The 14312-nt window shown below is 40.2% G+C and overlaps 1 protein-coding gene across 1 annotated transcript; it reads left to right on the top strand.

The window, feature by feature from the left end:
• The first annotated feature begins 2769 nt into the window (after window positions 1–2769).
• gyg1b (glycogenin 1b) lies at window positions 2770–13001 on the top strand. Its single transcript, XM_078280838.1, has 7 exons — window positions 2770–2879; window positions 4413–4548; window positions 4656–4830; window positions 4925–5087; window positions 10543–10669; window positions 11957–12173; window positions 12834–13001. Exons 1-7 carry the CDS (start codon window positions 2873–2875, stop codon window positions 12981–12983), a joined length of 975 nt encoding a protein of 324 aa, XP_078136964.1. The 5' UTR covers window positions 2770–2872; the 3' UTR covers window positions 12984–13001.
• Window positions 13002–14312: the final 1311 nt, after the last annotated feature.

Genomic DNA, 14312 nt, shown 5'->3' with positions numbered 1-14312 from the left:
ACAATAAAGTCAACGTGTGCAATACTGCGTGAACCATCCTGTTGCCTTAAACAAGTCAGCTGATGACTACAGGATGGACCTTTTTCACAGCAGACATTTTGACTTGTCATAGTAGGAAAAGCATAGCTGAAATTGATAACCTTAACGATGGCTCCATTCCATCAAGTGTCCCAGTAAGCTATTACAGTGAGTCAGCATGAACAATACCAGGGCCTCTCCTAAGTGGAACGCAGCCATCATTAATGGTTTTGAATACACCTGTGCTTTTCCTACTATGACATGTCAACCGTGAAAAAGGTCTATGCTTCTCAATCAAAAACAGCACACAAGATCCAAAATCATTGATTAATCTACTGTATCAGACCCTTTGAACCCAGGTGATTCTTCTTGCTCTGCTGGCGCTGTTCCAGTGTGGAGGTTAGGTGGGGGTATCAGTCTTTAAGGATTTTAGTCCAGCAGCACCCACAGAGTAACTCCTTGGCAGCGTCTCCACTCTGCCAAGCATTTGCCTGAGTGCAGAAAATAAAGGAGCCAAAGATCAGCAGGGAGTTTAACTGCACTGGCACAAATTTCTGAAGCAGAAGGTAGAATTTCAGTGATTGCTTTTGTATCATTATTCACAACATTTGTAAATCAAAGGTTTCATATTTTTTAATAGACATCCAGAAAGGAACCAAGGCACACGTCTTTTACGAGAAACATTTTTAAAATGCCTTTAATGCATCTGGCACATTCTAAATAGAACAGGATTTATTTATTTTTAACAACAACTTCAACACGTTTTGGCGTCCAGCCTTCTTCAGGAAGTTACAGGCTCAGGAGTAGGGGTGAAACAATTTAAAGCACCTAAGGCCTGTACTACGAATCAAGATCAACATGCCCTGGATCTCTTTCAGTTATCTTTCAACTATCTTAATCTATATTAACGGCTTCACTAACCCTAACAACCGCGGTCCCGCGTAACCTGTGTCACGACGCTGGTTATCAACTAGTTCAGTCAACCCTGGGTTTCCCAATCCAGCGGCGCGCGCTTTCACATAAAAGAGGCGGTGTTTGCGCACCACGACCAATCGCAAACATCTACCAGAGCCGCATATTTTACATAAGAAGAGCAAACTATAATTCTACATAAATATGAAGAACACAGACACAGTTTTAATGCGGGAAGGAAAGCTGGCAAAAAAAAGCCGACGCTGTTTTGCGTAAATCACAACGCTTATCCTATCAATATCACTTCAAGTGGTGTAGTCTACGTGATAGTAAGCTCCAGGATGTCTATATACCCACATAAAAATGCCCAATGACACGTAACATACGTTCTATTATATTTTTGATTAATTTTAAATTGTCATCTGTGCTTTTTAAGGTTTTTTTTTTTTTTTTTTTTTACCGTAAATTGGTGCATAAAAGTGTATCGGAATGCAGGAAATGAAGTCGTTGATGCTTAAAACTTCCATGGGAGAGGACACCCAGGCCCCCCCACTATGATATGCCCCCCTCCTCCCCCAAAGGCAGATTCTGGCCAATATACAGTACACCCACTATAATAGTATACATTAGACTACACTGGTCACTTTCCCATCAGTCAGGCACAATATCTGACCAAAATTACACTTTTGCTTTCCATGAACTGTCGTTGCTTTAGCCTTTTATTTCAGTTGCAACCCCAGCAGTGGTAAACTGTGAGAGAAGAGAGGCGGTGCTTTTACACCGTTTGATCTCTAATCTCCAACATAACCTGCTCCCGACCAGGTTAGGTGTTCAGCATGAGTTACCACGGCGATTGAACCCAATAACAACTAATCCACCTTTCGTGGTACAGAAAACCCTGGGTTGAACCTGAAGTTAGCTCGTTAACGCCAAATCTTGCTTCGTAGTACAGGCCTCAGGTGTGAGCAGCACATCAACAGGTGCAGACATTCAGCAATAAAGGTCAACCCCTCTACAACAAAGAAGCTCTCCAATCTCTTCCATTCTTCATTGTTTCATATTAGTTGTTGGATAGTTTTTCTCCAGGCTAGGCTTCTTAACCTGTGTTCATAATTTCCCCCAAATCAGTTGTGCCGTTAACAGAATATTCCATTATATGTGCATTCCAAGTACACTCACCTAATCTTGTTGTTTTTTTAAAACATGAAAAAATAATACAGTTAACCCCCCCTCCGCCCTCCCCCTAGTATTAGACCCATGCCCAAAACACCACTTGATCTAATAATTAACTCATGAGCTCTACTGAGACCACTAAAAATAATTCACTGTTGTGGAACACATGTAGGCTACAAGGGAGCTCCACAACTGCCTCTTTGTCTTGTCACTGCTATACTGTCTTTATTTCACAAGATGGCGACAAAAAACCAAATATATACTATGGAACATGTTGTTCCTGATCTTTGCACCTCATTACAGCATCATCACCATCTCTATTGTCACCAAGAGTAAAGATGACACCAGCCAAGGGATAAGCATGGCGGTTGTTGGAAAGGTCAAGACTGCAGAATGTTGTCTTGGGGATGTGAAATCATGTCTAAGTCAAGGTTAGTTTTTGACTTTTTTTGTCAAAAACTGAACTGTGAGACCAGTTGTGAACAAACTTGACAAAACGAGTAGCCTACAAAAAGTCTGTTAAAAATGATCAAATGATAGTTTTGTCTCTTCATTTACACGGAATACTCCCTGAACTCCCTGACCTGCTGGGGGGCGTGGGGCCTCATGTTGGGAGCAGGTGGGTGTGTGGAGACCGTCACATGACGCTAACTGGCTGCTGTCATTCTGGTATAAATCCACCTCTGTAGATTTAGTCAGTCCTTTTTCTCCACGCAAGGCTGCTGTGTCTTCGAGTCCTGGCTACAGAGTAGCTTCGACTTCTTCAGTCATGGCTGGTATGTAGCATTTTAAACCGTGATATTGCGTTGCCGTTTTCATGTAGGGGCTACCTTCAAGCTAAAAACGTGTTTTCTGGGAAGTTTAGAAGTCTCGCGGACTTTAGCGGTATGTAATAATGGTTTGTATTGTGAAAATGACCGTCGGTATCAGTTGCTTGTCTGTTTGGGTATACTATTTGTACCGCAGCAGCTCTCCGAAGTGGGCAGAGTTTAAAGTTAAAGTAGCCTACGTTGTATCCATCTCTGTTTTGCGGTCTGTTAAGTGACCAGCTGACTTCAAAGAACGCGTGAAATGTCGACTATATCCGAAACATGGTTATCATATATGACAGCATAAATCAGTGTCACTAGTTTGTATAACTGCCTGGTCCACTCCATTCGTTATTTTGAGTAAAAACTGTTGCAAGAGACGAGTGTCATATGAACCTGAATCTGTTCCATTAATTGTGACTAAGATAATTAATCTTTTCTAATGTATGATAACAACTAAATTAAATCTTTTTGCAAGTGAGCCCCTTTCAGGTCCCTGGACCTTAGCTTTAGAAACCCTGTGCCATTATCCATTACCCAACTCCCACTGGTGGTAAATATAGAGTGTATATATACTCTTAGTACTGAGGAAAATTGAAGAGGGTGTGTGCAGCCTATACTGTAAATTCACTGAGCCTAGGTTGTGGTTAAACTTTATTTATAATGTGTTTCATGTTAGGCTACATGGATAAATACTGCAGCGCTTATTGTACCAATTGAAAAGGGGGTGTGAGAGAAAGGAGGTGTGGCGCTGTGTACAGCCAGTAAAACGGAGCAACTTTTCCTGGCAACTCTGATGGGTGAAACTGTACTCTGACCATTAACATTGTATTTATGTACATAATGTACCTATTGTCTTACTTTCTTTGCCCATTCTTGGTAGTGCAGTACCAAGAGGTTGATATACAATCCATGTGGGATTCATGTTGGCCTACATGCTGCAGTCCCACAACCTCCCCAGCAGCAATGCTGATTTCATCATCGCAATTTATGTCCTCTCACAGTCAAGCATTGTTCCAAGACCTGACTTGGCAGGTAGCTGACAAATTTTCCTCCCTGCCGGCAGAGGTGGTGATACAGAGTAGGCACCACACTGCACATAAAAATCACCTTTAATGAGACATTTAATCTGGTACTGGGCACTAAAGTCTTATTTTTCTTAAAACGAGTGAGTAAGGCGAGACAATGGTGCTTGTTGTCCGTTAGATTCCTGCTGGCCAAACATGAAAGATGTGACTTAATGATGAGAAATTTGCAGGGCAGTCCCAATGTAGTTAAATCGCAGAAAGAAAAAAAAAAACTTAACCATTTAAAGCATCAATGTGAAACTTCATGTTTCGTGTCACTTAAATAATGGCTATATGTTAGACACAATAAGTATCCACATTGTGCTTTAACTCAACTGGAGCTCAATGCTTTGCACTTGCTGCCAATAACAAATCAACTGCTAATAGTGTGTGTGATGTAGTGCAATGTCTGTTTAATTGCTTTCCCCTTCAGACCAGGCTTTTGTGACGTTGGCTACCAATGACAGCTATGCTCGGGGAGCCATGGTTTTAGGCAAGTCTCTCCGCAACCACAATACGTCCAAGAAGCTGGTGGCACTCATTGGTCCGCAAATGTCAGATGCTTGCCAGTAAGAAACCTTGCCTTTAACCAGTGGTGCAACATTTCTTTATCACACCTGTTGGCATTCTTGTCAAGCCTTGTTTTCCACCTGTATTGTTGATGGTGATTCATTAGGTCGGTGCTGAAGAGAATCTATGATGAGGTGAGGATGGTGGATGTGCTGGACAGCGGCGACACGGCGCACCTGGCCATGATGAAGAGGCCTGACCTGGGTGTCACCTTCACCAAACTACACTGCTGGACTCTCACACATTACTCCAAATGTGTTTTCATGGACGCAGACACACTGGTAAGACAAACGGAGTGTTTTACTTGACTAGAAAAAAATTCAACATGTTGTACTGTAACTAACTACTGTTTATATTTGTTTGTCTGCATCCTAGGTGCTTTCAAATATAGATGAGCTGTTTGACAGAGAAGAATTGTCAGCTGCTCCCGACCCTGGCTGGCCTGACTGCTTCAACTCTGGTGTGTTTGTTTTTCGTCCTTCTATGGAGACCTATGGCAAACTGCTTCAGTATTGTACAGAACACGGCAGCTTTGATGGTAAGTCTAGAAGAACATGTTTTGATGCTTTAGTTTAGTGTTGAAATGTTATGAAACATAATGTTGAATATGAATTAAAGACTTAATAGTTTCTTCCATAATAATAGTTGCATCCCTACTTAAATGAATAGTTCCACATTCTTAGGAAATACACTTGTTTGCTTTCTTTCAATGGTTGGATAAGAAAAGTGGAAAAAGAACTTAGTTTTTTTACATCGTGACTTTTTCTATGACTAACAACATAACGCATCAGTTTATGAGCTGGGGGTGCTGGTTGGTGGCTTTTGTTTTAACCTTAGGATGAGCCACGCTAGCAGTTTCCCCATCTTTATGCTAAGCTAACCATCTCCTAGCGGTAGATTCAAATTAAATGCTGGACAATCTTATATCCTAAGCTCCACAACTGATATATTTTCAGTTATCCTTTGACTTTTTCTGCATGTTGGTATTGGATGGAAATGTGTGAAGTTGTACAAGAAAGGATTTAATGTCTAGAATTGCAAGTATTTCTGGTTAATCACCACGGAGTTGTGATGTCAGCAATCTATTCTAGTCATACTCAAACATTTAGGCTTTGAGTAACATTGAGTTCTTGGTAACATGATGTTAAACCAAGCTTGTTTATCTTTTGCTCTAAGTAAGTCCTTTATCGAGCCCTGTGCCTGGACACAAGGCCCTCCTGTCCCTGACTGTCTAGCTCTGCTGAGTTATGCTCAGGGGCTCACTGCGGAGGGGTGGAAGTTAAATTTGAGAGGTGGTATTTTGCACAAAGTACTGGTTGACATTCAGCAACGCTTCTGAGTTGTACTGTAACTGAATTGTGGTTGTCGTTTTGGCTCCATATCGGGTTTACTGAGTGGCTCAAATCAGCGGCCAAAAAGATAATTAGTCCACACTTGTAGGTTGCTGTGGTTCTCATACTACAGGTTTACCACCTTCGCTTGCCAGAAAAGTTACAGCAGTTTTTGAACATGACAAACGGCTACATTCCTAACACCTGATAAGCTACTGCCTTTTTTGGAAAGGTAGCCTGTAGAGCTGGGCAATATCAATATCGTGATATGAGACGAGATATCGTCTTAGCTTTTGGATATTGTAATATGGCATAAGTGTTGTCTTTTCCTGGTTTTAAAGGCTGCATTACTGTTATGTCATTTTCTGAACTTACCAGGCTGTAACTGTTCTATTATTTACCCACTTAGTCATTATATCCACATTACTGATTATTTATCAAAACTCTCATTGTGTAAATATTTTGTGAAAGCACCAATAGTCAACACTATCGTTGCAGTATCGAGGTATTTGGTCAAAAATATCATATTTGCATTTCTCCATATCACCCAGCCCTAGTAGCCTGTAAACATTCATTCACAGTAAGCTTTATTAACATCCTTTTAAACACTTTGACCTGCTAGAGTATACGTTTATGTCACCTCATTCAACCTTCTCAAATACACTAGTAAGAACTTTTGTGCAATGCTGTGTTCAGCAGATTTCACGTATTGGCAAATGTTAAACCAGAACCTGGGACTTTATAACCCACAAATTTGTTGTACAGTTATTAGGTTACTACTTTGCCTCAACGGTGTCTGCTTCCGTCATATTAATTTCAACTGCAGAAAGATGCAAAATGCGTTTTTTATTTATTTTTTTTATTTAGGAATTTTTTTTGATCTTGGGACTAAACATGTTAAATTGATACCCGTATTAATAATTTTTCTTTTTTTAATATAAACTCGTACAGTGCCCGTTGAAATGTTGCTGTTTGGAACGGCCGATTTTGAATTCTCCAAAACCAAATTTTACCACAATAACTTGCAGAAGGACCCCCAAACCACTTAATATGCAACTCCACTGTATAGTCTACTACTGACTTACAGTGTAGGCTACGTCATCCGAGGAAGACCTTGTGCTACTATATCTACCTGACAGAACGTGGTAGATTCAGATTTAATCACAAAATATCTCAAATAAATGTGGAGTAATCAGACAGTTGTCTCAAGGACTCGAGACAGACACTGAAAAATAAACTTGTCAATGCTTAATGCTAGACGAACTATGTAACACAGTTTCAAATTACCTTAAACAATCTTTGGCATTTCTCTACTGTCATTTCTTTATCAGCCAGTGTATTCGGCAATACAGTAACTGGGTTTTGACAAAATAATCTGAACTCCTTGTCCCCCCCCCCCCTCTTTTAACCACCCAAGTCTTGACTACGTTACAAAGTGTCATACTTTGGTTACATGATGAGAGCATGACAATGAGAACTCCATTCAGGACTGAGATGTGGTCGAAAGCCTCGGAAAAAGCTCCTAAGTAACCTGCCTATATACCAGTTGGACTCTAATCAAACTCAATTGTTTCTCAGGGTGCTTAAAATGCCACTAAACAAACGGTTGTGGAATAGACATAACAGGATGCAACTTATAGTAGGGCTTGGAAGAGCCGAGGCCTGTCCTTGTTAGTAGCAGTGAATCTGTTTAACATTTTAATGACAAGCTGTCTTCCTTTTGTGACATTGTGAAAGAGATTCCATCAGTTTATTGGAAAACCAATTAGTTTGTTTAATAGTGGCCAATGCTTTGTAGTGCCGACTCATTCTGGCTGCCAGAAGTGTTTGGCAAGAGTCTTATTTCCATCACCATTGCAGACAAAAGACATCGTTGTCTTTTTCATGTAGTTTTCAGTGTCCTTTTATTTTTACATCCAATATTTCAATGGGATGTCGGCGTCTGTATGCCTGATGGCATGGTAATGAGTAAAGCTGTCTTATTTATAGCCATGGATGTTTTTTTTTTGTTGTTTTTTTTGTTAACTAGCGCATGAGTTGAAGTTGCATTGACCTTTTAGCATTTCAGTTCCACTCTAAGGAATACACGATGGACACATGGATGATATTGAAAAATTACTGAGGAAAGACAACAGGAAAATGATTTCAGTGGTTAAACCCAGAGGCTCTATCTCTGCATCTGTGGCTCCAGTGTTGCTTGCTGCCAAGACAAACTGGCAGAGTTGGATGCACATTCTTGCTGAGCTCTGCTCATCCCCTCAAAATGAAGACACTCAGCCCCATATTAAGTTTGAAATCCCCAGTAGAAGTTGTGGGTTCAAACAAACAGCAGCTATGTGTGTTATTTTAAACTGCAGCAGTCTGCGGTTTTGCAGACTGTACAGTTCTGTGCTTTTTAGGAGCTTCATGTGAAAGCACTATTAAAGGCCAACCTCTAATCTTGTAACGGTGTCAAGTCCAGTGATTTTACAGTATGGCGACTAGGTGAAGCAATTCAGCATGAATAGTCAATGATCTGGTGTCATGTTTTTGCTTGGCTTTAAAATTCCATGTTCTGCCTGGTCAGTTGCAAAACAGGTTCACTGAAAAAAAGCTTTTTGAAAGGGCGCAGATCTGGTCATATACTTTAAGTGCTACTGACCCACTTAACATCAATTGTGTCCCTGGACCCTAAACTGTCCTAAATTCTGTGTTTACATAAGCCACCACCATGACAAGGGCTGTCCCAGTTCTAAATTGCGCGAGGGCGAGTGGCCGTCCAGCTCTCCAGTCGGGCCTCTAGGACCTGAGGCAATTAAGTGCAAACTTTTTAAAGTGAGTGTTAACCCAGAGGGTTAATTCAAGTCCCCAGCACAGAGCAAGACAAAACACTTTTTAAATACTTGTCTAGTTGTAGTATTTTAAAGTCATGAATAGGGCTGGGGATCATTGACATTTTTCAAAATGAGTGCAGAAACAATACCTGGGTTTCAATAGCGATACCAAAACCTTTTGCAATCCCTTACTTTGAGAAATATAAAATTTCTTGTGTGGCTGGCAACCTAACAGTTTTGGTCCAGCCTCACCACAGTCACCAGCGTTTGTTTCCAGACACAACAAGTGGATATTTTAGCGAGAATAAGCTCTGGTAAACCAACTGTATGCTACCTGCCCTGCACCACATGACAAAGTTAGTGCCTTGTGAACATATTGGAGCATTTAGCTGCTACAGTATAGAGCGACCAAAACTAAAGGAGACTGACTATTGGACTGGATAAAGAGGTGGTGCAACTTTTTCTTGGTGGAATGAGTTTCTTTTTAGATGTTTGTTGCATTGGTGAAGAAGTTACAAGACAATGGTATACCGTCATACATTTGATGTGCACATCCACTATATCTCTTACTATATGTTCAAGTGAGGGAATTTAATCATTTAGCTCCTGTGATTGGCAACCATATGAAGGATGGAAGTGCACAACAGAGCAATCAAGCTAGCATTGCCCTCTGCTTACAGGCTATCCTACTGCAGCCTATTGAAAGGCTTCTGGTGTTGCTGAGCAGATTTTGACTTTGAACTGTAGTATTGGAGGTCAGTGAGCAAACAGCAGGCAATCAGTCTTTGTCAAATGCATTCGATGAATAAATCCTCACCACTGGATTAGCCAAAGAACCCAGCCTTCTTTGCCATCATTGGAGAGTATAATTTCAACAGTAATGCACTTATGACAGACATGTTCTGTACATCATGTCTCTTTAAAGATCTGTACAGCTACTGTGATCACTATACACCTACACTGTGCTCATGCATGGCTTGCATATTGTATGATTTCAGAAAACTTGGGGCTAAAACCCAGGGTGGAAAACTTAAATCGGCTTGTCCCGTGCCTTCTAGCAAGTGAAATTTTATTTCAATTGACCATTGCAATTTGTAAAGGAAGGAAATCTATCTCGGTGTTGGCAATGTGTAGGAACATTGCTCTAATGGCTTGTCTGGACTGATCGCGGCAGACTGCTGACTAATGTAGACCAGTGTTAAGCGGAATGACTAATCTGGCTGTCACAGGTATGCCGATCATCTGACTAACTCTCACTCAGCTTTTCCTCCTTTCAAAAAAGCTATCCAGGCATACCCTAAACCTGTCAAAACATTTTTAAGCTAATTTGGCGGTTATGCCCACATAAGTTTCTCACGCTACTAATGCACATAAATTAGACAAAGCACTCCCACTCTTTGACCTGAAGTAACCTGACGTTTACTGATTTTTTTTTTTTTTTTCCATCCCTGCAAAAAAATGTTTGAAAAGGCCATTCAAAGTGTAGTACTGCTCACTGAGATTCTACATAAGAACCAGCTTTATATGCTGCCCCCATATCTGATTTGACAACACATTTTTGTTAAGCAAATTAAAGCAACTGTGCTATTTTTGATATTGCACTATATTGTGCTGCATTGCATACCTGAAGTAGAAAATCAGCGCTAGAAAAGATGGTACCAGAGATAGATATAAAAAAAATACATAACACACAGCCAGCCAAGTTTTGTATAGAAAGCCATGTAAAGCTGTTACAGTATTAACTGTAAAACCATTGTAGAGGTTTAGTGATTGTACATTTGGTTTCAGATTTGTACATATTATCCCTGAAAGGTACAGTATGTTGATTTTCCCTCCCTCTTTGTTGCAGGAGGAGACCAAGGTGTATTGAATGGCTTCTTCAGTGACTGGGCAACAGCTGACATATCAAAACACCTCCCCTTCATCTACAACCTCAGCAGCATAGCCATCTACACTTACCTTCCAGCATTCAAACAGTAAGTGTCTGTCTACCAAGGTTATGTTTCTAAAACATTCACACTGTAGTAAGAGGTGTTTCTACAGTTTGAGCTGCTACAGTGTATACTTCCACAAGACCGTTACTACAGCAGTGAGTTTGTCAATGTGACTAAACCCTTGCATATCGGATACAAAGTCAATGTGTAAGCAGACACGCGATCACATGAACGGGTAGTCACGTCGTGATGACATCGGGTTACGAGTGAGATCAGCAGTTGGATTCCAGCAGCTCTGCTGGAGCATCACCCAGCAGGCCTCAGCGCTGGGTTGGATAACCACCCTGAGCTCCCAACAGCTGAGGCTAAGTCCTAAAATAGAGTGGTTTATTTAAAGACCTTTTTATGTTCGCCTCCAAGACTGGTCATTGTGCAATGTATCTTGAGCTCCCCCACCCATCCTCACTGCCTCGCTGCATTTAAACCTTTCTCCTCCATAGAAACAAAGCTCAACAAGCTCATAGTTCGGCATTTCCTGGCAACCAAATCAGGATGCTAGGTGTGATAAACATGTAGTTACTTGTTGTCAGCAATAGCAGTACTTTAGAGGTCTGGCAAACGCAACATGACAAACCGCCCCTTGGCCAAATTCAGGTTTATTTGTGTATATGTGCAGTTTGCCAATACTAAGAAGCCCATGTGGCTGGGGCTTGGTAGGGTTTGTAATGGAGACACTATTTAATATAATCTAGTCCAATACAAGCATGCTAATACCACTATGACCATAACGCAATGTGCAACCTTAAATCTAATTTTGACATTACAGTTTCATGTTGTGATATGGTGACAGCAGTATTTTTCTAAAAATCCATACAATTGTTTTGTTAAAATTACAAAAATGTGGCCAATGTACTTCTGCCTGCTGGCATCAATAAACTCTGCGGTTTTACTGCTACAGCCTATATTGGTCTGTTATGACCACTAGCTTATGGTGGCTTATGTTAGCGTTACACATTTTAAATAACTTATTATATAACAAACATTACTGAGTCAATTTGTAGACTTTGACTCTTCTCTAAACAGTTTACCTTTTTATGTAGCTCATAGTTGTAGCCACATACTTTTTAGCCCCAGACGCTGTTAGCAGAAGTTGGTTTCTTTAAATGTGGGGTCAAAATAGGACAATAGTTTTCTTAATGACAATCACATGTAGCTATGATTTTTGAAGGAGACGAATAATACAAAACTGAATCCACTAAATGTAACTATAAAGCATCTACAATTAGGTGTCTACATTCTAATTCTTATTTACTTTATTATGCATTTCAGATATGGTGGCAATGCCAAGGTGGTCCATTTCCTAGGGAAGACCAAGCCATGGAGTTACACATTTGACCCCAAATCCAAACAGATTGCAGGAAGTGTGCATGAGGCCTCCACACATCCCACCTTCCTCCTGGAGTGGTGGACCCTGTACTCCAGCGCTGTGGTGCCCATGCTGCAGGAGATCTATGGAGACCAGCCTTTCCACTCTGGATGTGTGGCGGTGAATTGTTTGGTTGATTTGTTGTTTTACAATATCACTTTATGGCATTGCAGTCATATGGCACGCTGCAAGAACATGAATAGAATTACTTCAGAGCTGTAGAGTCATGGTCAATGATATACAATTAAAACTTAGAGCTAATTGAATTTATGTTTCCAAAATGTGACATAACCAACTTTTTACAGCTTTGGTGACCATCAACACACCGACCAAGGTTTCCTTGTCCAGCTCTATTTATAAAAAAAGTTGTTCTTGCATCATTAATGCAGGACAGTACTGTGTTTGGAAATGGGTTGTGCCCTATTTATGTATGCAATTTGTATACATTTTTTTTTTTTCACTTTATTTTTAAATTTGATTTTGGTTGTGGATAATGTACCTCTTTTCTGTCTTATTTATCTCAAAGTTCCAGTACAGTGACCTGGTCACTGTTGAGGGTGCACAGGTATGGTGAAAATAATAGTTTAAATAGCTAAGCAGTAACCGTTTGCTGCCACCTGGTTTAATGCTATTACTGCCCTCCCTCTAAAATCCAAGCTTTCCTGTGTTTGCCTGTGGCCATTAATTTGGAAAGGATGTGTCTCTTGTCGTTTTTTTAATTTTCAGTTTTCCTGCTCTGTTTCACTATTGTGTAATTTTTTTTTTTTTTTTTTTTTCCAGGATGGGAGCCTCTCGTCACTTGCACAAGCACTCCAACCCCAGATGTCATCAGAAGAACGGAAGGAGAAGTGGGAGCAAGGCCAGGCAGACTACATGGGAATGGACTCGTTTGACAATATCAAGAGAAAGCTTGATACTTTTCTCAAATAAAGATGCAATGAAGCAGGATATCAAAATGGCACAGATGTTTCTCAACTAGAAATTAGTTTGAGTCTCTCCATCCACCAGCATTACACTCTCCATACTCCAAAGACGGCACCGTTTCAATGGGAAATGAAAAGTGAAATATTCTGAACGGCTTTAATTGTCTATGCAAGGCATGTCATTCAGTTTACTCTGCCACAGATGTCTGCTCTGCTACACTGAAGAGAATCAGGAAAGATTTATTATCGGACAAATTGAAGGTGCTTGCAATATAAATTTAGCTTTTTTTTTTTTTTGAAAGGATGGCATCAAGTGTGGAGCTGGGTCTTTTGTATCTTTGTCTAAGATTAGCAGTCAATTACATGAACTTTTTTATTTTTATTTTTTTTACATGAGTCATCTAGCAGTCTTCTGAGCATGCTTTTCTCCATTTATTTCTCATGCTTTTAAATTGAAACTGCCTGTTTAACATAGATCTAAAACATGTTTACAGCACATCTTAATATGTCATTTAGCCATACACTAGATTCGTCGTGCCTTAGTGTCTTGCTCTCTCTATTGTCGTCATCCTATATGTTCTTGATTAGCAGCTTTTCTGAAGGACATTAGGTTTTCTTTTAAGGATGTTGGCTGTACCACAATCTTTCATCTGAAAATATTAAAAACCTCATTAAAAGTTTGGGTTTTTTTTTTCTTTTTTTCCTTGAGGTGGAGAGAGGGAGATTTCAGAGGCATATATTTAATTAATTTGGTGTGCATACAAAACCAGTTCTGACACTCAAGCTGCTCCCTCTACATGAGCTGCAGTATAATTGTGCATACAGTACCTTAGGGAAGTTGCTCAGTCTGTGGGAAATATAATACAATTTTACCAAGATTTGTAAATTAAGGCAGCTCATACTATGAAATGGTACATGAGTAACTTATTTTTAAGCACACCGACACAAATGTATTGTTGGCACGGACACACATTCTTTGAGCTACCTTTACACAATGAATTACAGACGTACCAGAGAGAAAATTGAGGAACGTGTTCGAATCCAAAGGGGTTTATATAAAGGTAAGGAGTTTCACTCCTGCGTACTTCCGGTTTCGCATGAGTCCCATTGACGGACAGACCGGTGTCCGGACCAGGACCGGACTCACTTTTGTTTGCCGAAGCTTGTGGATGTAAGAAATGATAAAGTCCATTAACTTATAAGTTGTTCACAGATAACTAGTTAACTGCTACAGGCTTTATCTAAAACAAAAATGAATAACGGCGGGTGTTAACTGACACTGCACAAGTCTTAACACGTTCGTAAACAGCAACTGAACGCCTACAAGTTTTCTAAC

This window comes from Sander vitreus, chromosome 22 (assembly GCF_031162955.1).
Source record: "Sander vitreus isolate 19-12246 chromosome 22, sanVit1, whole genome shotgun sequence".
NCBI lineage: Eukaryota > Metazoa > Chordata > Actinopteri > Perciformes > Percidae > Sander > Sander vitreus.
Note: the sequence above shows the minus strand (reverse complement) of the source record. Positions and strands in the feature narration are given on the sequence as shown.